This window comes from Pseudorasbora parva, chromosome 1 (assembly GCF_024679245.1).
Source record: "Pseudorasbora parva isolate DD20220531a chromosome 1, ASM2467924v1, whole genome shotgun sequence".
In the NCBI taxonomy this organism is placed as follows: Eukaryota; Metazoa; Chordata; class Actinopteri; order Cypriniformes; family Gobionidae; genus Pseudorasbora; species Pseudorasbora parva.
This window is the reverse complement of record NC_090172.1, coordinates 59,431,422-59,453,888: the sequence shown is the minus strand read 5'-3', so window position 1 is coordinate 59,453,888 and position 22,467 is coordinate 59,431,422. Positions and strand designations below refer to the sequence as shown.

The 22,467-nt window shown below is 37.7% G+C and overlaps 1 protein-coding gene across 1 annotated transcript in view; it reads left to right on the top strand.

Annotated features, from left to right (window-relative positions):
* The window catches only part of chrnb1 (cholinergic receptor, nicotinic, beta 1 (muscle)), a 62,982-nt gene that overhangs the window by 23,904 nt on the left and 16,611 nt on the right, over positions 1-22,467 (top strand). Inside the window, exons 5-9 of the mRNA XM_067446966.1 lie at positions 5,047-5,155; positions 5,829-5,973; positions 8,983-9,168; positions 12,116-12,339; positions 18,757-18,932. Of these exons, the coding sequence (XP_067303067.1) occupies positions 5,047-5,155; positions 5,829-5,973; positions 8,983-9,168; positions 12,116-12,339; positions 18,757-18,932 (840 nt within the window). The remainder of the gene's footprint in view (positions 1-5,046; positions 5,156-5,828; positions 5,974-8,982; positions 9,169-12,115; positions 12,340-18,756; positions 18,933-22,467) is intronic.

The window sequence follows — 22,467 nt, the reverse complement described above, 5'->3', positions numbered from 1 at the left end:
CTGGAAAGCATGTTTACACTGAATCATTCTGGAAAGCATGTTTACACTGAATCATTCTAGAAAGCATGTTTACACTGAATCATTCTGGAAAGCGTGTTTACACCGAATCATTCTGGAAAGCATATTTACACTGAATCATTCTGGAAAGCATGTTTACGCTGAATCATTCTGGAAAGCATGTTTACACTGAATCATTCTAGAAAGCATGTTTACGCTGAATCATTCTGGAAAGCGTGTTTACACCGAATCATTCTGGAAAGCATATTTACACTGAATCATTCTAGAAAGCATGTCTACACTGAATCATTCTGGAAAGCATATTTACACTGAATCATTCTAGAAAGCATATTTACACTGAATCATTCTAGAAAGCATATTTACACTGAATCATTCTAGACAGCATGTTTACACTGAATCATTCTAGACAGCATGTTTACACTAAATCATTCTGGAAAGCATATTTACACTGAATCATTCTAGAAAGCATGTTTACACTGAATCATTGTAGACAGCATGTTTACACTGAATTATTCTAGACAGCATGTTTACACTGAATCATTCTGGAAAGCATGTTTACACTGAATCATTCCGGACAGCATGTTTACACTGAATCATTCTAGAAAGCATGTTTACACTGAATCATTCTGGACAGCATGTTTACACTGAATCATTCTAGACAGCATGTTTACACTGAATCATTCTGGAAAGCATGTTTACACTGAATCATTCAAGAAAGCATGTTTACACTGAATCATTTTGGACAGCATGTTTACACTGAATCATTCTAGAAAGCATGTTTACACTGAATCATTCTAGAAAGCATATTTACACTGAATCATTCTAGAAAGCATGTTTACACTGAATCATTCTAGAAAGCATGTTTACGCTGAATCATTCTGGAAAGCATGCTTACGCTGAATCATTCTGGAAAGCATGTTTACACTGAATCATTCTAGAAAGCATATTTACACTGAATCATTCTGGAAAGCATATTTACACTGAATCATTCTAGAAAGCATGTTTACACTGAATCATTCCGGAAAGCATATTTACACTGAATCATTCTAGACAGCATGTTTACACTGAATCATTCTGGAAAGCATATTTACACTGAATCATTCTAGAAAGCATGTTTACACTGAATCATTCTAGACAGCATGTTTACACTGAATCATTCTGGAAAGCATATTTCCGCTGAATCATTCTAGACAGCATGTTTACACTGAATCATTCTAGACAGCATGTTTACACTGAATCATTCTGGAAAGCATGTTTACACTGAATCATTCTAGAAAGCATGTTTACACTGAATCATTCTGGAAAGCATGTTTACACTGATTCATTCTAGAAAGCATGTTTACACTGAATCATTCTAGAAAGCATATTTACACTGAATCATTCTAGAAAGCATATTTACACTGAATCATTCTGGAAAGCATATTTACGCTGAATCATTCTGGAAAGCATGTTTACGCTGAATCATTCTAGAAAGCATGTTTACACTGAATCATTCTAGAAAGCATATTTCCGCTGAATCATTCTAGAAAGCATATTTACACTGAATCATTCTAGAAAACATAATTACACTGAATCATTCTGGAAAGCATATTTACACTGAATCATTCTAGAAAGCATGTTTACACTGAATCATTCTGGAAAGCATATTTACACTGAATCATTCTAGAAAGCATGTTTACACTGAATCATTGTAGAAAGCATGTTTACACTGAATCATTCTGAAAAGCATGTTTACGCTGAATCATTCTAGAAAGCATGTTTACACTGAATCATTCTGGAAAGCATGTTTACACTGAATCATTCTAGAAAGCATGTTTACACTGAATCATTCTGGAAAGCATGTTTACACTGAATCATTCTAGAAAGCATGTTTACACTGAATCATTCTAGAAAGCATGTTTACACTGAATCATTCTAGAAAGCATATTTCCGCTGAATCATTCTAGAAAGCATGTTTACGCTGAATCATTCTAGAAAGCATGTTTACACTGAATCATTCTGGAAAGCATGTTTACACTGAATCATTCTAGAAAGCATGTTTACACTGAATCATTCTAGAAAGCATGTTTACACTGAATCATTCTAGAAAGCATGTTTACACTGAATCATTCTGGAAAGCATGTTTACACTGAATCATTCTAGAAAGCATGTTTACACTGAATCATTCTGAAAAGCATGTTTACACTGAATCATTCTAGACAGCATGTTTACACTGAATCATTCTGGAGAGCATGTTTACACTGAATCATTCTGGAAAGCATGTTTACACTGAATCATTCTAGAAAGCATATTTACACTGAATCATTCTGGAAAGCATATTTACGTTGAATCATTCTAGACAGCATGTTTACACTGAATCATTCTGGAAAGCATGTTTACACTGAATCATTCTGGAAAGCATGTTTACACTGAATCATTCTGGAAAGCATGTTTACACTGAATCATTCTGGAAAGCATATTTACACTAAATTATATCTGAATTGTTCCCTATCGCCTATATCGTGCACTTTTATATTCACCATATAAAAAATAGCAAATGTGTGAACATATGACAGATTTCAGCCACAACTTTAGGGTTCTTTTTGCTGCTGACCTTATTGTATATGCATTTGTAGGAGTTTCCCTTTTAGACACAACATTTATGGGAGGAGAGTATTTAAATTAATCATGTGAAGTGATTTACTACGGTTTGCGCTCGTCAACTTACTGGTGATTGCGCAATTATTTACCGCCCAAAAACAGCCAGTCTTAAACCAGATGCTAATGCGCTGCTCTTGGTAGATTGTGTTGGTCATTATGGAAATGATGCGGCTGCATCTCTGTTCTTTCATTTTCACATCGTCAGTAGATCACACACTGAACTTTCGGCACTTTTATGGAACTGTGCTCTAAATATGGCCCTTTGTATCTATTTATAATGTGGGACACTTCAGATTCTAGAGAGTATTGTATTGGACAGAAAATTTGATGAGAAGCTGAAGTGCAGCATGATAATCAAGGTTAACTTATCGTCACATATACCCTTAACTCTTGGTTGATTAAATGGATAGCTCAGCCAAAAATTAAAATACTAATATAATCATTTACTCATTCTCAAGTTGTTCCAAAGCTGTATGAATTTCTTCAGCTGAACACAAAAGAGGATGTTTGTTTTTAAACTGCGTCTAAGTTCAGTACAAGTTCACACTTGTAGTTCGGTTAGTTTGGTTAGTTTGGTCCGGACCAATAAACAAAAAGAAAACATAAAGTCCTGGTCCGCTTAGCGTTCACGCTGGCATTTGTAACAGCGAACCTAAAATTACCGAACCAAAGGCACAGGGAGACGCTCACAACCTGATTGGTCGGCTTATGACGTAGGAGCTTGCTTACCGAACATTCAAAACAATGCTGTGTGCTGAATTAAACGCGGTCATTTTATGCGTGTACATGGCATTATTTTTACCAGAACTCATGAAGAGCTCATAAGATGTTCCAAACATTCAAAACAGCAGCAGGATTTCCTCCGTTGTATGCAAAAAAGACGGACGTCTCTTATGCAAAAGATATGGTCGTCTGTACCGACAAATGGGCAACACGGGTCCTTTGATGAGAAGAACCAGGTTTGCTTTTTGTGCGTTTTTTCTAGCATTTTCGAAACATGCTCGTCGGGACCAAATATTGATGAGGCACTTCCTCGTTTCTCTACTTTTGCCCTCTAACGTTATTCATGTTGGATACACCAATCTTTCCGCGTTGTCAAATCAGCTGACTATGCGTCGCATCTTGTGACCTTACGTCCGGTTTTTGGTTCGTTTACATGTCTTTGGTCCGTGTTGCGTTCATATATCAATCGAACCGCACCAGAGTTCATTTGGAAGCGGACCGAGACCCGTCTTTTTAGCGGTCTCGGTCCGCTTGTTTGGTGCGCACCAGGGTTCGGATGGCAGCGTTCACATATGTTCAAATGAACCGCACTAAACGAGCAATCACACCAGGGTTCGTTTAATTCGAACCAAACATGACAAGTGTGAACGCACCCTAAAAACCCACTTCTACTTCTTGGCCTTTGACACCTGGCGTTGACATTTTCTTTTATTGTTTCGAGAGAGTACACAACACACTTGTAGTTTGTTTTGCTTGGTTCCTTTGGTCCGGACAAAAAAAAAAAAGTAATTTCCACCGAGTGGCACGGTAAGCAATTATTTCCGTTTTGGTTGTCAGAAGTTGTGAATGATACCGAAATATGAACTGTACCCTACCACTTTTTGAGACCCTTCCGTTTGGGTATTTAGCACATTAGTCCGTAACTAAAGGGTTACCAATTTAGGGCCCCATCTTCCCATAGTTGGGTTCATATTTAATTCAAACCACACCAAAGTTTAGCGTTCTCGGTATGCTTGTTTGGTGTGCACCAGGGTTCAGATGGCAGCGTTCACACTTATTCACCGCACTAACCGCACTAACAGAGCAATCGCACCAGGGTTCATTTTAATCCAACCAAGTGTGCCAATTCAAAATTCAAAACCAAGCTTTGAACCGGTATGAATCAGCGTATCGTATTCATGATTCGGATCGCTTGTCAAACTGCCAAACTGCTGAAATCACGTGACACTGGCGATCCAAATCATAAATCAATACACTGATTCATACCGGTTCAAAGCTTGGTTTTGAAATCGGCCCATCACTACATAAGTCTTTAATTAGTTGTTGTTTTTGCGCACAAAAACTATTCTCGTGGCTTCATAAATGACTGTAGAGCCGCTGTAGTGAGATGGGCTTTGTAACGACGTCTTTAGTGCCTTTATGGGTCTTGAGAGAGGAAATGACATCGGTGTCAATGAAGGCCTTTCTGAGCCATCGGATTTCAACACTAATATCTTCATCTGTGTCTGAAGATGAACGGAGGACTTACGGGTGTCGAACAGTAATTTTTTCACAGACTTTTCATTTTTGGGTGAACTAACCCTTTAATGTGGAGGTTTAGGTTTTTAGTAGCTATACAAGTTCATCTGCATTCAAACTTATGTTTGTGTGTGTTTGTGTGTGCAGTAATGACGGCGTGTTTGGTGTAGCTCTACAGGTCCACGTGCAGGCCTACAGTAACGGCCGTGTGACGTGGACTCCTCCGGCTCTTTTCAGGAGTTCTTGCGGGGTGAAGGTAAATCCTGTAACATGACAGACAATCTGCACTGCTTTTGGAGGAAAGGTCATAACGGGCCAATAAAAATCAAGTGCTCCATAATGTTTTAATTGTTTAAATCAGTGATGTGAAGCATTAACAGCATGGCATAAAAGTGTGTATTTACATTATAGATGCCACTGTCATCAGTGCTGTAATGTTTTCTTTTTAGCACTCTTTTTTTATTAATTGTTCTTGTTGATGAATGTTCAGCACTTTTAAATACTGTATAATACTTAGCACGGTAAATACTGTAGTTATAAGAGTAAGATATGGTTGAAACCTTTAAATACTGTAATTATGTCAAATCATAAGACACTTAATGACGCATTTAATCACTAGTGTTTATACACAGCACAACTACACTATGAATATATCACAGCTGTACACTCCTGGGGTGAATTTCTTGTTTAAAAGATTATAAGTATCACTCTCTTTCTCTCTCACTTTTGTACTTGTTTTGTGAACTTTTCCCCCTCCTCATTTGTATTGCTGCTTTTGTTTGGCCTCGCTCTAGTTTGGCTGCGTTTGATGTTTCATCTGGTCGTAGCATGTGTGAAAACAGAACGAGAGATGATTAAAGGAAGATGCTCGTCAGCCAGGCACACACACACTAACATGCACAAATCACAATCACATTCTCCATCTGCAGGTGACATACTTTCCTTTTGACTGGCAAAATTGCACCATGGTTTTCCAATCGTATACGTACGATTCCTCAGAGGTGGATCTGCAGCATGGCCTTGATAAGAAGGGGAATGAAATCCGAGAGATAATCTTCGACACGGGCTTCAGCGGTAACAGCGCTCTAACACAGTCACAATAAACAGCAACCTTTTCAACTTTCAGACAAAGCTTTGTCTAGCCAATGTGAAAGTTTGTCTCGGAACCCATCTAGTTGTATACTTAATTTCAGCCTTTGGAGTGAAATGTAATTTCAACATTTAAACAAGTAAAAAATAAACGTAATACTTTTAAAGAGGATCTATTATGCCCTTTTACAAAGTCTTGATTTTTAAAGCTTAGAGTGTGAACTTTACAATGCATGTTGCCAATAAAATTAACTCCTTAGGAGTTATTTGCTGATAAATTGAAATGTCAAAAACATCATACACATTAATCCATTGTGTCGATCTCAAGATATTCCTCATGGAGGAACAATTTAAAAGGGGCGTCAAGGGCTAAACAAAAAGGCTACCCTGGTTCCAATCCAAATGCTGTAACGTTTGATTACTTTAGGCTATCACCACAAAATTTAATCCAGATGCAAATTATAATTTCCTCTTACCTTATTTCCTTCCTGAGTTGTTGCATGTCGAATAAAAACAGATGTGTAAAATCATAATTAAAAGCATGAGAATGTCCCAATGTAATGTAAGTTTATTTTCTAAAAATATAAAAGTGTTCTATCAAACGATACCTACCTTTTGACTCTCCTTGCTATAGTTTTGGAGTTATGAGTCTTTACTTTTGTGTATGCCGCTCAGAATACAACGATTTTAAAAATGCTTTCAGGGCTTAATGGGAAAAATAAAAAATTATAATAATAATATTAATAATAAACTTTATTTATATAGCACTTTTCAGGCATATATTGCAGTTCAAAGTGCTTTACATAAAAAAAAATCATGTTCAATAAAAACAAACATCAAAAAAGATCAAATGCAATATTCAGAATAAAATACAAAACATATGATAAAAATACACAACATATCTGACAATAAAAACTAAAAGAAATAGGTCATAATTGATTATAAGCATGATTTGGAATAGGCCTTACTAATTAAATTAGTAAGAATTAGATAAGAATTATGAAATTTCAATGGTATTACGTTTTAATGGTATTAAACCTTATTTAAAGCAAAAATAACTATATTGTAATATACAGTCTTGTTCAAAATAATAGCAGTACAATGTGACTAACCAGAATAATCAAGGTTTTTCGTATTTTTTTTATTGCTACGTGGCAAACAAGTTACCAGTAGGTTCAGTAGATTCTCAGAAAACAAATGAGACCCAGCATTCATGATATGCACGCTCTTAAGGCTGTGCAATTGGGCAATTAGTTGAATTAGTTGAAAGGGGTGTGTTAAAAAAAATAGCAGTGTGGCATTCAATCACTGAGGTCATCAATTTTGTGAAGAAACAGGTGTGAATCAGGTGGCCCCTATTTAAGGATGAAGCCAACACTTGTTGAACATGCATTTGAAAGCTGAGGAAAATGGGTCGTTCAAGACATTGTTCAGAAGAACAGCGTACTTTGATTAAAAAGTTGATTAGAGAGGGGAAAACCTATAAAGAGGTGCAAAAAAGTATAGGCTGTTCAGCTAAAATGATCTCCAATGCCTTAAAATGGAGAGCAAAACCAGAGAGACGTGGAAGAAAACGGAAGACAACCATCAAAATGGATAGAAGAATAACCAGAATGGCAAAGGCTCAGCCAATGATCACCTCCAGGATGATCAAAGACAGTCTGGAGTTACCTGTAAGTACTGTGACAGTTAGAAGACGTCTGTGTGAAGCTAATCTATTTTCAAGAATCCCCCGCAAAGTCCCTCTGTTAAAAAAAAGGCATGTGCAGAAGAGGTTACAATTTGCCAAAGAACACATCAACTGGCCTAAAGAGAAATGGAGGAACATTTTGTGGACTGATGAGAGTAAAATTGTTCTTTTTGGGTCCAAGGGCCACAGGCAGTTTGTGAGACGACCCCCAAACTCTGAATTCAAGCCACAGTACACAGTGAAGACAGTGAAGCATGGAGGTGCAAGCATCATGATATGGGCATGTTTCTCCTACTATGGTGTTGGGCCTATTTATCGCATACCAGGGATCATGGATCAGTTTGCATATGTTAAAATACTTGAAGAGGTCATGTTGCCCTATGCTGAAGAGGACATGCCCTTGAAACGGTTGTTTCAACAAGACAATGACCCAAAACACACTAGTAAACGGCCAAAGTCTTGGTTCCAAACCAACAAAATTAATGTTATGGAGTGGCCAGCCCAATCTCCAGACCTTAATCCAACTGAGAACTTGTGGGGTGATATCAAAAATGCTGTTGAATGAATTGTGGAATGTTGTTAAAGAATCATGGAGTGGAATAACAGCTGAGAGGTGCCACAAGTTGGTTGACTCCATGCCACACAGATGTCAAGCAGTTTTAAAAAACTGTGGTCATACAACTAAATATTAGTTTAGTGATTCACAGGATTGCTAAATCCCAGAAAAAAAAAATGTTTGTACAAAATAGTTTTGAGTTTGTACAGTCAAAGGTAGACACTGCTATTTTTTTGAACACACCCCTTTCAACTAATTGCCCAATTGCACAGCCTGAAGAGCGTGCATATCATGAATGCTGGGTCTTGTTTGTTTTCTGAGAATCTACTGAACCTACTGGTAACTTGTTTGCCACGTAGCAATAAAAAAAATACGAAAAACCTTGATTATTCTGGTTAGTCACATTGTACTGCTATTATTTTGAACAAGACTGTATATCGCTATCATGAAGAAAATTACTCATGTCGTGATATAATATTTTAGTCATATCGTCCACCCCTAGTGTGCACTGACATGTGACCTTTTTCATGCTCAAACAGCAACATTACACACTTGAGAATTGATCATGTAAAGAAGCATAATATTAGGACCTCTTTAATGGGATTTTGTTTACTGGGGGACAAAATCTGGTTGATTGCACTCAAAATGATGTCATTGTATTGTTTGAACACTACCATGTTTCCACCTGCATACAAACACCGTTTTGTTTTTCTTCTCCTCATCATCCTCATGTCTTCCGCCATCCCAGAGAGTGGAGAATGGCACATTCGTCATAAGGTTTCTCGGAAGAATGTGCGAGAGGACCTGTATGAGGACATCACCTTCTACCTGATCATCGAGAGGAAGCCCATGTATTACGTGTTTAACATCGTCCTGCCCTGTATCCTCATCACCATCATTGCCATCTTTAACTTCTACTTGCCACCTGATGCAGGTAAAGAGTCTTTGCTCAGTTTTTTTCAAATTCAAAATTATGCCAGGATTGGTTAAAAAAATGGTTGAAGGATTTAAGTCCATTTTAAATCCAGGACATAAAATGCATAAAAATAGAAGTTAATTAATATGCAGAAATTAAAGGGTTAGTTCACCCAAAAATGAAAGTTTCATCATTAATGACTCACCCTAATGCACACTATACTGTCCATGTCCAGAAAGGGAATAAAAAACATCATCACAGTAGTCCATATGAGACATCAGTTAGTTCATTAGCATCTCTTGGAGCATCGAAAATACATTTTGGTCCAAAAATAACAAAAACTACGACTTTATTCAGCATTGTCTTCTCTTCCGCGTTTGTTTTCAATCCTCAAATAAAGATTTGAATGGTTATGAATCAGCGTATTGATTCATGATTCGGATCGCGTGTCAAACTGCTGAAATCACATGACATTGGCGATCCGAATCATTGATCGATTCACTGATTCATAACCGTTTGAATCTTTGTTTGAGGGTTGAAAACAAACCTGGAAGAGAAGACCATGCTGAATAAAGTCGTAGTTTGTTATTTTTGGATATGGACTACTTTGATGTCTTTATTCCCTTTCTGGACATGGACAGTATAGTGTGCATACACTTGCATACACTCTCAGACTAAATATAAAATATCTTAAACTGTGTTCTGAAGATGAACAGAGGTCTTACGGGTGTGGAACGACATTAGGGCGAGTCATTAATGACATATATTACATTTTGGGTGAACTAACACTTTAATGCACATGAATATATTTACATCTAGCATTTAGCAGATCATTTTATCCAAAGAGAGGAGCCAAAGCAATTCAAGGAGCCAACAATATTCGTAATATACAATGCCAGGTTTATTTGACATCTAGATTAGTAAGCAAGCTAGAGAATATTTTTGTGAGTGTGTGTGTTTATTGGTTTAAGCGTGTGGGTGGTTAATTGTTTGTGTAAGAGGTGTGTCTTCAGCTGCTTCTTCAAAATGTGATGGTCACAGCGATTCAGGTGGAGGTTGGCAGCTAACGGAGAGGAACGGAGAGGGTGAAAGTCTTGGAGTGTGACTTTTTGCCTCATTGTGAAGAAACAAAAAGATGTCGCTCATTCAGTGACCTTAGCTGGCGAGAGTAAAAACCTTTAGGTGAGAATTGAGGTTGGGAGACACTGTAAGCCAGTGTTAAAGCCTTCAATTTAATTCTGGCTCTAATTGGGAACCAGTGGAGTGAGATCAGGAGGGGTGTGACATGGGTTCTCTAATGCCGAGTTCACACTGCACGATGGATCGGCGACAGGTTTCACATTGCATGACTTTTCAGGAGGAAGACTCTCCGACAATTCTGTTCAGACTAGGTTTCACAACCAGACACACACGAGATGTAGCATCACCGATGTAATTTTCAGTCAGAACACATTTCTGTGAGTAAAAATAAATAAATCAGTTTGCCTCATAGTCTGCCTAATTATTGAAAAAAAAATGTTTCGTGAATAATGGTAAAACTTTACAATATGGTTCATAACATGAACTAATAATGAACTGCACTTTCAATATTTCCTAATGCATTATTAAAATCTTGTTAACATTAGTTAATGCACTGTGAACTAACATTAACAAACCACGAACAGCTGAATTTTTATAAACTAGCCTAGGTCTAAATTGTATGTTATTTATTTCCAGCCTTAGTGGGTCGTATGACTGGCATACAAAAAAAAGTGGGTCGCAGTAAGCAAAAGGTTGAGAAACCCTGGTCTAAAGAACGCTGTAGACAAGCAGAAATTAGATCTACATCTCTCTGCTTGCAGTATGTCAGTGACGCTCCTCTGGTAACGTTAAATGAGTGAAACACACACAAAACACACATTTTTATCAAAAACCCTTTAGGGTGCTTTCACACTTGCACTTTTGGTGCGCACCCGGGTTCGATTGACGTCAGAGCTTGGTTTGCTTCTGAACTCCGGTGCGAACCCCGAACCATACCTGAGTCCGCTTAAAAAGGTGGTCTGGGGTTCGGTTGATGTGGACTCTGGTATGGTTCGTAGCTGATGTTAACGGCATCGTACTAAATAGCGGAAGTGAACCGCTATTAATGACGAATAATTTGATTAAAAATGTGTGCTTCACTCATTTACCTGATGACGTACTGCTAGCAAAGAGCTGTAGATCTAATTTCTGCTCGTCTTCAGCGTTCTTTAGAGCGTTTGCAGTACATTCGCGGCAGAAAGATTCAAGTGCCATTACTTACTGAAGCTTTGGTAACAACCAACGGTTCAAAAACAAATATATATGAGTGACTGGAGCAACGCTATGCATTTCGCCGCCTTCACGCTCGCTGCCGTTATTATGCAACCGGGTAAACAGCTGCTCCTTAGATGATGCTCAGTTGGGACCCAAATAATATAATATGAACAAAGTCCAACGGGGACAGGGGGAGGGGCGAGCAATCGAACTCGGGTTTGGTCTAAACAATCGATCCAAGTGTGAAAGCACCCTTAATCACCAACAGGTTCAGATATTTGGCGTGCTAAATATCTCAAGGCGACCTGCACTACTGGGCTGTTGTTAAAATGTGTGTGGAAAAACTCAGATGGTGTCAAACACAATCGCCAATACAAATGACTTTTTATTAGATTGAGGTTTATTGACCTTGAACAAATGAATATCCTATTATTATCTATTATAAATAGAGTTTCTACTTGCATGGATAAGCTCCTGCTACACCAGGATCAATCTTTCAGTTATACCAGTTAAGACTGAAACAAATCATGAGGGGATCATTAGTACAAGCTTTTTTTTGCTGCTTTTTAAGTCCGGTCTATTAATTCCACTATATAGTACAATTAACCTAATCACTAAAAAGCACATTGACTCTGTATAAGTATGTCTTGTGTATGCATGAGGAGGTTTTCTTTCTCTCTTTTCTTTTCAGGGGAGAAGATGGGTCTTTCAATCAACGTACTGCTGACTTTAACCGTCTTCCTGCTTCTGCTGGCCAACAAGGTTCCTGAAACATCTCTGGGTGTTCCCATTATCGTCAACTACCTGATGGTCACCATGATCCTGGTCACTTTTTCGGTCATCCTCAGTGTTGTGGTGCTCAACCTACACCATCGTTCCCCCAACACACACCAAATGCCTCACTGGGTGCGCAAGGTCAGTACAGATGACCTGCAGATTAAAAGTGAGAGAAGGTCTCATTCAGTATATGATCTCGGATTTCCATAAACTAGAATTTTGATCAATGAAGTTATAATTAAAGGTACACTATAGGGGCTTTTGCACCGGAGGAACCTTTTCATACTGTAGTTCCTAGAACTTGGCGGAATTGGCCGGATTTTAGCGCGTTCGCACCGCAGGAACTAGGAACGATTTTAGTTATAGAAACTCCTTTTTGGGGAACTAATTTAGCTCCTACTTCAGAGTAGCACAATAGGAAGTACCAGTGACGTAAGTGTACGTTGATTGGCCGAACGCACGCAAAACACCAGCACTCGCAATTTAAAAAAAAGCCGTCTACACAGTTCTACCAGAAAGACTCGGGAGGCCAGATGAAGTACAATAAAGTAACAAGTTTATTAAAGGGATACTCCTCCGATTTTTCATATTGAACTATGTTATTCCCTTAACTAAGACAAGTTGATCCATCCCTCTCTTGTCTCAGTGCGTGCTCTTGATCTCTCTGACGCGCGCTGACGATCTGATAGCATTTAGCTTAGCCCACTAAGCCCAGTTCATTCACTATGGCACCAAACAGAGATCAAGCGTCCAAACACCTCCACGTTTCCCCATTTACATACAGTTACACAAATAGTTGAACGATCAAGTATGGTGACATAAAATAAAACATGCCGCTTTTCTAAGTGGATTAAAAAGGAGAACTATAATGTATGGCGGAATAGCACTTCTCAGAGTACTTTTTAAATTTCGCTTAGAAAAGCGGCACGTTTTATTTTGTCACCACACTTGGTTGTTCAGCTATTCGTGTAACTGTATTTAATTAGGGAAAACGTGGAGGCGTTTGGTCACTTCTAAGTTGATCTCTGTTTGGTACCATAGTGAATGAACTGGGCTTGTGGGCATTAGCATCTGCAAATTCAGTGTGTTCATCTGCATCTGCAAATTCAGCAAATTCAAATTCACCATATTTTATACTCTGAGTATAAAAAATTCACTTTAATATGATGAGTGAAATAACATTGAATCTTCCTGGCAGAACTTTATGCTAAAGCTTTCATATTATAGCCTATATATTTACTCCAAAAACTAACTCTACGAACATGGAAAACAGTGATAAATGAGCTGTTTATCAACCTTTAAGCTAAAGAGAAAATACTACACAACTTTTAGTGACCAAACGAAACATGCTATATACAAAACACATATAGCAATTTACATGTATTTCTACTCAGCTAGCGATATTGGACATCAACCATGGCAAACACTAATACTTTTTTCGTCTACTTTCTTTGTATTACAGTTCTATCTAATAATGTATTAGACAGGACTGTGAAACAGATCTTAAACTAATGAAGACATAGTCTGCGTCTAAAAACCTAGGCAGCTGACTCGTTGCCTTGCTGCCTTAACAGTCAATGGCTTGTAAGGCAGCGATTTGTACACGAAGGCACCTCAAAAAACTAATTTTGGACAGACTTCTAAGGCAGTGTAACAGTTCAGTGATCTACAGCAAAATAGAGAGAGCTTTGGTGAGAACTAAACACATATTTAATTACTTCATTAGTAATTTCTCAGTAGAAATTACATCAGAAGTGGAAAATATTGGTAAAAAACATACATTTACACGCAAACTGATTAAAATTAAATTAAATAAAAGTCACAACAACAAGCGCAGCTTTTGTCACTTCAGAGTTCATACTGGCGGTGTGAATGACACCAGGAAAATTACCCTAGGGCAGGGCTCAACATTAAGCGGGTTCATGTGCTTGTTATTCGGACAAGTAAATCTGTCATTCACTTGTCAGAGTAACAAATGTGCTTGTCCGAAAAAAAGTTAGATTTTTTTTTTTTGTACGTGTTGTAAATAGAATTTATTCTGAAGCAATATTATTACCGGTGTTCAATCCGCTTTGGCATATTTAAATCTGCATATTTGTGATATATTTTTATCTTTTATAAAGGGTATTTGACCCCCTAATCTTATTAAATACAGGCTATGCTTCAGGTTTCATAGTAAATTCTTAAACTTGATCTATACATTAAATAAGACACTCTAGGACTGTTACCAATCACATTAAATAATTTACACTGAAAAATTGCAACTAAACTAAATACTGTTATGAGATTTGTGTTTTTGAAAGAATGTTAAAACATGAAATGGCTTACCATAGGGAGTCAGGGTAACGCATTTTGGAAGAAGGATGGATGATGTATTGACTCTTTATTTAAATTTTGTTAATTTTGAACAAAAAAAAGTTTCATATTGTACCTTTTAATGTTTGTTTTCTTGGACAAGAAATGTTTTGTTTTTTATTTGACTGAGAATAAGTAACCATTAGAAAAACACAAAATCAGCCCGTTTGTGTAATGAGATGCACATCCTTTTTGTTAAACTTTTGTGGAGTCAGCTGCTTTCAACAAACTGACGGCTGCATTGTTAAAATGACAGATGCAGAAAATATTTCCATTTAGCATTTCCTTTTATTTCCGGACACTCCAAAACAACCCAATTACAAACTTACGGAAAAAAGGATAAAAATGTGAAATCGACAAAACTAGATAATGGTTTAAAATAGGCAATTTAGCTTAACAAACAGACTGTGCAGCAAAATAAAAAGCAGACTATTATGTAAAAACTATCAACCTTTATTGATGACTGTAAGCTTGACATTATGTAAAATGAATAGAGCCACGGCTTCTCCATCACACCACAGCGACCCGTCTACACCTTCTATTCACACCCGTTTCCAGCAATCCAATCACAACCCTACATTTATTTCTAAAGATTGTATTATCACTAAAGATTAAATATTACAGCATTTCTTTATTCAGTTTAGTTTTGCAGGACATTCGCTCATAACAGCAAGGCCATGTGAACCTAGACTTGTGATGCCAGGCTGAAAGATTATGTGCTGGGCGAATGCAATCTGTCTCTTTCTTTAAGAGACTTTGTGAAGTCATGCAGAGGAAGCGAGGACTCAGCCATCTCGACACAACACAACACTCAGTTTTAAGATGCACTGTAGTGCTATTAATTCAGTGCAGCAGAAATTATTAATTTGCTTACATTTACCACACTTGATTAGTGGTGCTTGCTCATACTTTGATTGTTAAAGTCACCATGAAAAACAAAATTGACAATTCTAGTTTTTGTTTATGGAATATTGCAATATTTATAATAAGTTATTTACGCTTGCACATCATTATTTTTTTTAATTAATGTGCCCTTGTAATCTTTAATCATACCTTCTTGTTTACTGACGAGAAGGCGGAGCAACCTGTCACTTGAGATCCACCAATAGCAAACCACAACCATCCAATCAATCCCCCATGGACAAAATCAAGCCCCGCCCTACATTTTTCTTGAAATGTTTTGTAAACTCTTAAAGTGTTAGTTCACCCAAAAAATAAATTGATGTCATTAACTCATTACCCTAATGCCGTTCCACACCCGTAAGACCTCCGTTCATCTTCAGACACAGTTTAAGATATTTTATATTTAGTCTGAGAGCGTATCTAAGTGTATGCACACTATACTGTCCACGTCCAGAAAGGGAATAAAAACATCATCAGAGTAGTCTGCGTTTGTTTTCAATCCTCACATAAAGATTGAGACGGTTCAGAATATTTCTACATGATTCGGACGCCAATGTCACGTGATTTCAGCAGTTTGACACGCGATCCGAATCATGAATCAATCCGCTGATTCATAACCGTTTTAATCTTTGTTTGCGGATTAAAAACAAACCCGGAAGAGAAGACAATGCTGAATAAAGTCGTAGTTTTTGTTATTTTTGGACCAAAATGTATTTTCGATGCTTCAAGAGACTCTAATGAACTAACTGATGTCTCATATGGACTACTCTGATGATGTTTTTATTCCCTTTCTGGACATGGACAGTATAGTGTGCATACACTTGCATACGCTTTCAGACTAAATATAAAATATCTTAAACTGTGTCTTAAGATGAACGGCGGTCTTACGGGTGTGGAACAATATTAGGGTGAGTCATTAATTACATCAATTTTTATTTTTGGGTGAACTAACCCTTTAAGTTTTAGTTGCTGCCTGACATATAATAACACTGCAAAAAAAACAGTAGAGTTGCTCTGAAGGAGGGGACTAATTTGTGCATTAGCTCTCTCCCTCCACTCGCATTTTCTTCAGAACATGTAAATGTGTTTTTGCTATTTTTGAACAGAGTGTCTAAGTGCAAATAGCCCGTCTTGTTGGCAGAGGCTATTTACACAAATTTATTTCACTGACAAAATTACAGAAAATGCTGCATTGTCAGCTGTAGTAATAGTGTAGGGGTAAGGTGCATGGCAAAAGGTTAACGCAAATCGAGTTTCAATCTACCTTTACTGAACGCGCTCTTCTCCCTTTTCTCATCAATCAATCAATCAATCAATCAGCTTTATTTATATAGCACTTTTACAATCACGATTGTGTCAAAGCAGCTTCACAGTGTCAAACAGGATAATATTGCGACAAAATTAGATTTGGCTGTACAGTCGTACTGGAGAAAACAGTGATGTTATCAGCTTATTTTAATTTAAAACACACACACAATGTTGCGACAATATTGGCAGATCAGTATTATAGTTTTATAGAATTAAATAAAACCTAATTCATAAATTTTATTTGTATATTAAGTTGAATAACTTTGATCATAATTTTAGTGTCCCCAACTGAGCAAGCCAAGCCAAAGGCGACACTGGCAATGAACCAAAACTCAATCAGGGCATGATGGAGAAAAATAAACCTTGGGAGAAACCAGACTCAGTCGGGGGGCCAGTTCTCCTCTGGCCTCATCACATATCAGATAAGAAAGGCATTTATTTTCAATAAAAATACATTAAATATTGGAAAAGTGGAAATCAGGTGCCCATTTTAACTAGACCACTTGAGCGTAGGTCTAAAGTGTGCAGCGCATGTGCACTTAGTCCAAATACACTTTTGCTAGTTTAATGACAGGAAAAATGGTTGGCACCTATTTTCTTAATGAGTAATGGGTGTGTTTTGGGCATAACATACAATAAACCAATCAGAGTCTCATTAAAAGCCAGTTGCGCTTACGCCATGGCAGAATTTGCGAGCGGATAGACTGAAAGCTTCTCCCGAGAGGAATCCTTTTATTTTAAAGGTCCTGTTCTTCACGATTCCATCTTTCAAACTTTAGTTAGTGTGTAATGTTGCTGTTAGAGCATAAATAATACCTGTAAAATTATAGAGCTCAAAGTTCAATGCCAAGCGAGATATTTTATTTAACAGAAGTTCCCTTTCAAAGCCTACAGCGAATGGCCGGTTTGGACTACACCGCTGCACTTCCTGCTGTAATGACGTCACTAGAACCGTTTGTTGACTAACCCTCCGCCCACAAGAACACGCAAAATAGGGGGCGTGGTCTCGTTGCTCTCCCAGGTGGAGAAGAGCGCGCATTCAGCGCTTGCATCTCCTATGGTAAGAGGCGAGGCCTTTCCGGGCAAAGTGCGTTAAGCTGCTGTCCAATCACAACACGGGAAGCGCTGGCCCAATCAGAACTCGTTACGTGTTTCTGAAGGAGGGACTTCATAGAACAAGGAAATCATCAGGCCGTTTTTAGGACAGAGGAAACAGCGCTGTACAGATAAGGAAATTGTGTGAAAAATACTGTGTTTTACACGCGAAACATGAACTCATGTTATATTGCACACTGTAAACATAATCAAAGCTTCGAAAACACGCGAAGAATGGGACCTTTAATATTTAAAAATGGTTGTGTGTTGCGGTGCGTCGTTGTGTGATAATCAGAGTATACGCGTGTTGTGCACCCGCCTATAGGCACATATTACTAACATGCCCTTTAAATAACACAAAACATTATTTAAACAACCTGGCGCTGGACGAATGATAACTGCGTCAGGCTGAGACTAGCAAAAAACACTTGTGTCGCATTACGCCGGGTGTATAATAGGGCCTTAACATGTTTAATAATAAAGTGTTTGTTGGGGGTAGGGGAGGGCTTTATTGTCCCAATAAGGTTGCACCCATTTAATAATCTTAATAAATATACTTATTTACACACTGTTATTGCATACCGTTTAACACTGAGGTGCAAACAGTGTCTGCCACTATTAAGTATTAATGTCATCTAACTACTATTTACACTTATTGTAAAGAAATGACTGGTATTTTTATATAGTGTAATGGCATCTATTGCTATTTAAACAGTTTAAATGGCACCTATTGCTAAGAAAATGTCATTAGCTGCTGCCATTTTTTTTAAAGTCTCTATATTTCCAAATTAGATCTTGAGGTTTGATTGGCATGTTTTTACTGCAGCTCTGTATCTTGGGCTATCGATAGAGGATGGACAAACTTTAAAGATTGTAAATGTGCATTTCTTCTAGATCTTCATCCACATGTTGCCTCCGTACCTGGGGATGCTGCGGCCTAAAGTGGAGACCCCGCTGTTTCTTGAGAAACCTGCCAGAAAGGAGAACATCCAAGCCATCAGCAGAGTGGCAGATGAGTACTTCATCCGCAAGCCCAATAACACCAACTTCCTCTTCCCCAAACCCCACAGGTACGCCTCTGGGGCTATCAGAAGGTCGCAGATCATTAGGGTCATGGGTCAAAGGGGTCAATTTGATTCAGTGATCCATGGATAATGACGTGTTTTCCAGGAATCGTGTTTTCCTGACATTTTTATGAGCCTGATTTCAATATTTATAATATTTAACAGTCATCACATTTTTCGATTGAATCCCGCATGTATATGCGGATTGGTCAGTGTATAGAAGTGTGCATGTGTTAATATACTAGCCTGACAAGCCAGACCCACATCAAGATGTTTGGTCTGGAAACTCACCATTGACAGCTCAATCTGAGGGGCGGGATAAACGGTTGTCTTTCAGACTCCCTCTGTACGCGATAGGATAGCGCTACAACCAACCAGAGCAACGAAGGTGAAGCAGAGCTCGTTGACAGATTAAACATTCGCCGTATCCGGTCGGCAAAACTCAGAACACATCTTCCCTTTTTAAGAATGACTTCAGTGCCGCTCTTTGTTCTTTTCTCAGAGAAAAGCTTAACTCCAAGTCTTCCAGAGTCGCGGTCAAAGCTGATATAAGACCGCCGTTCGCCAGTTTCTGTGTTTACCAGAAGCACGCAAACGCAACTCGGCCGTCGTCATTATGGCCCTGCCCACCGACTCTATACACGATGTGATTGGCCCGTCCAGAGTTTGGCGTTTACAGCTCAGAAGGGTATTGAGAGTTGCTAGACGACACTCGCGGCAGATTAGATTTGCTGCCGCTAGGGTGCGTCTAGATTTCTAGGCTAGTAATATACTTTATAATCACTAAAAGCTGTCATTCATTCAATAAACACAATCTCACAAAGTTCTGCAGTGTAGCTGGTATACAATGAATCTCTTATTTTCACAATGTCTGCACTTGCAGAGTATGCAGTAATGAATCTATAATTGTTATGATTATTTTGGAGACACATTTAAAGGGATAGTTCACCCAAAAATGAAAATGTGATGTTTATCTGCTTACCCCCAGTACATCCAACATGTAGGTGTGTTTGTTTCTTCAGTAGAACACAAATGAAGATTTTTAACTCCAACCTTTGCCGTGTAATGCATGTCAATGGGTTTTTTATATGAGAGACACTATGAGAGTAAAAAAACACATACATATGAATCCCTATTAAACCCTGTGGCTCGTGATGATACATTGATGTCTTAAAACACAAAACGATCTGTTTCTACGAGAAACTGATCAGTATTTGTTATTTTTTTACCTCATAGCAGACAAATCTTATCTAGTACTCCCATCTGTCATTACTTCCGTCGAATAAGTTCAAAATCCGGCGCGATCAAAAAAAAATATATAGATGCCGCATTAGTGCATGCGCGGATCGGTCGAATGGTACACATTTCTATGATCGCGCCGGGTTTTGACCTTCTTCGACGGAAGTACTGACGGATGGGAACACTAGATAAAATTTATCTGCCAGGAGGTAAAAAAAATAACATACTGTTGGGTTTCTCTCAGAAACCGATCGTTTAGTGTCTTGAGACATCAATGTGTCATCACGAGCCGCAGGGTTTAATATGGATTCGTATGTCTGTGTGTTTTTTACTCATAGTGTCTCTCATATAAAAAATCCCATTGACATGCATTATACGGCAACGGTTGGAGTTAAAAGTCTTCATTTGTGTTCTGCTGAAGAAACAAACACATGTTGGATGCACTGGGGGTAAGCAGATAAACATCTCATTTTCATTTTTGGCAGAACTAACCCTTTAAAGACACCAGACACATTGAAAATCTGGGATTCAAAATCTGAAACCATACAAAGAAGTTTGAATGTAAAAGTGAACTATTTTAGTTTCTGCACTATGTCTAGGTCACTACCCAGTTAACAGGGGACGTTCTCTGAACAAACATTCTGGCGAGATTCTCTCAAACTTATGAGAAAACATTATTCTAATAGAACCTTATCTGGAAAGCTACCTGGTCTTTTAATAATGTTCTTAAAACATTAGCACAAAAACATTATTTATGCATCATTCATGGAACTTTTTTTTCCTTTAGTACATCTATGTTTCTTAAATGTTACACTTGTTTCTTTTGAATGTTCTTAAAGGCCTTTGCACACTGAGTCCGTAATTCGCATGCGATATTTATGCATGTCAAAAAATAAATTCAACCTCACGTTATGTCAGTCAGGCTTGCACACTGCCTCCGAAACTTTTGTCCGTCAAAAAAAAAATCGGAACAGGTTCAATTTTCTGCGTTTTCGCATCCGTAAAAACCAGAGGTGTCAAAAGTACTCGCATTCATTACTCAAGTGGAAGTATAGATACTAGGGTTTAAAAATACTTCTGTAGAAGTTGAAGTATCAACTCAAGCTTTTTACTTAAGTAAAAGTGTAAAAGTACTGGTTTCAAAACTACTTAAAGTAAAAAAGTAAAAGTAATGTAAGGAAAAAATGCCATTAAAGACAAAAGTTTAGGCCACACCACAGGGGCATATAGCGCACTACCCCACCTCCTCAAGAAAAACACTTTTCTAAAGGCCATAATGACTATAATGTTATATTAAATGTTAATGTTGAAAAATTTGGGAGGCACTGGCTATCTGTTTCAGCCGCATATATACCCATTGAAAATGAATGCATTTTAGTACAATGGACATATACCATTATGTGTACTGCTGAGCATTAACATGTGTTTCCTGAAGCGGAAGATATGATGACTAGTTGCCTATAAGTAATGTAATCAATAACCTTTATCAGAATGTAAATGTAGGCTACATGTGTGATCAGTGTTGCCAGATTGACGACGCTTTAGAGCCCTACGGGCCCTGACTTTTTTTACACCCCTAAACTCATACCCACTGTCGGCCGCTGACTGCTTGGTTGTCACTTTAAAAAAAATTAACAAACAAACAAATTATCCAAACATTTTTCTAAATTAACTTTAATAAAGAAACTAAATGAAATATAACTACTTGGACATTACAAACAAAGCTGAACTATTTTAATGACTGCAGGAGTGTGTCATAGGATTGTGCAGGGCCTGTGCAGGGCTCAAAGAATATATAGTAAAATGCAGTTTATTCCTAGGCTAGTTTATTCCTGTGATCAAAGCTGAATTTATCATCATTACATCATTAGAATTATTCTGATGATCAACACACATTTATGATTATTATCAGTTGTGCTGCTCATGGTGATGCTTAAATTTTGTGGAAACCATCTAAACATTTGTGGTATAATTAAAAAAGAGAGAAATTAATACTTTTATTGATCAGACATGCATTTAATTGATCAAAAGGGATATTGTTAATATTACAAAAGATAATAATTTATTTTAAAAAAAATGCAAATAAATGCTGTCCATTGAACTTTCTATTCATCAAAGAATCCTGAAAAATAAAATGTATCATGGTTTCCACAACATTTTAAAGCAGCACAACTGTTTTCAACACAGATGATAATCATAAATGTTTCTTGATTATAAAATCCTCATATGAGAATGATTAGTGAAGGATAGTGTGACACTGAAGACTGGAGTAATGATAAATTCAGCTTTGATCACATAGGAA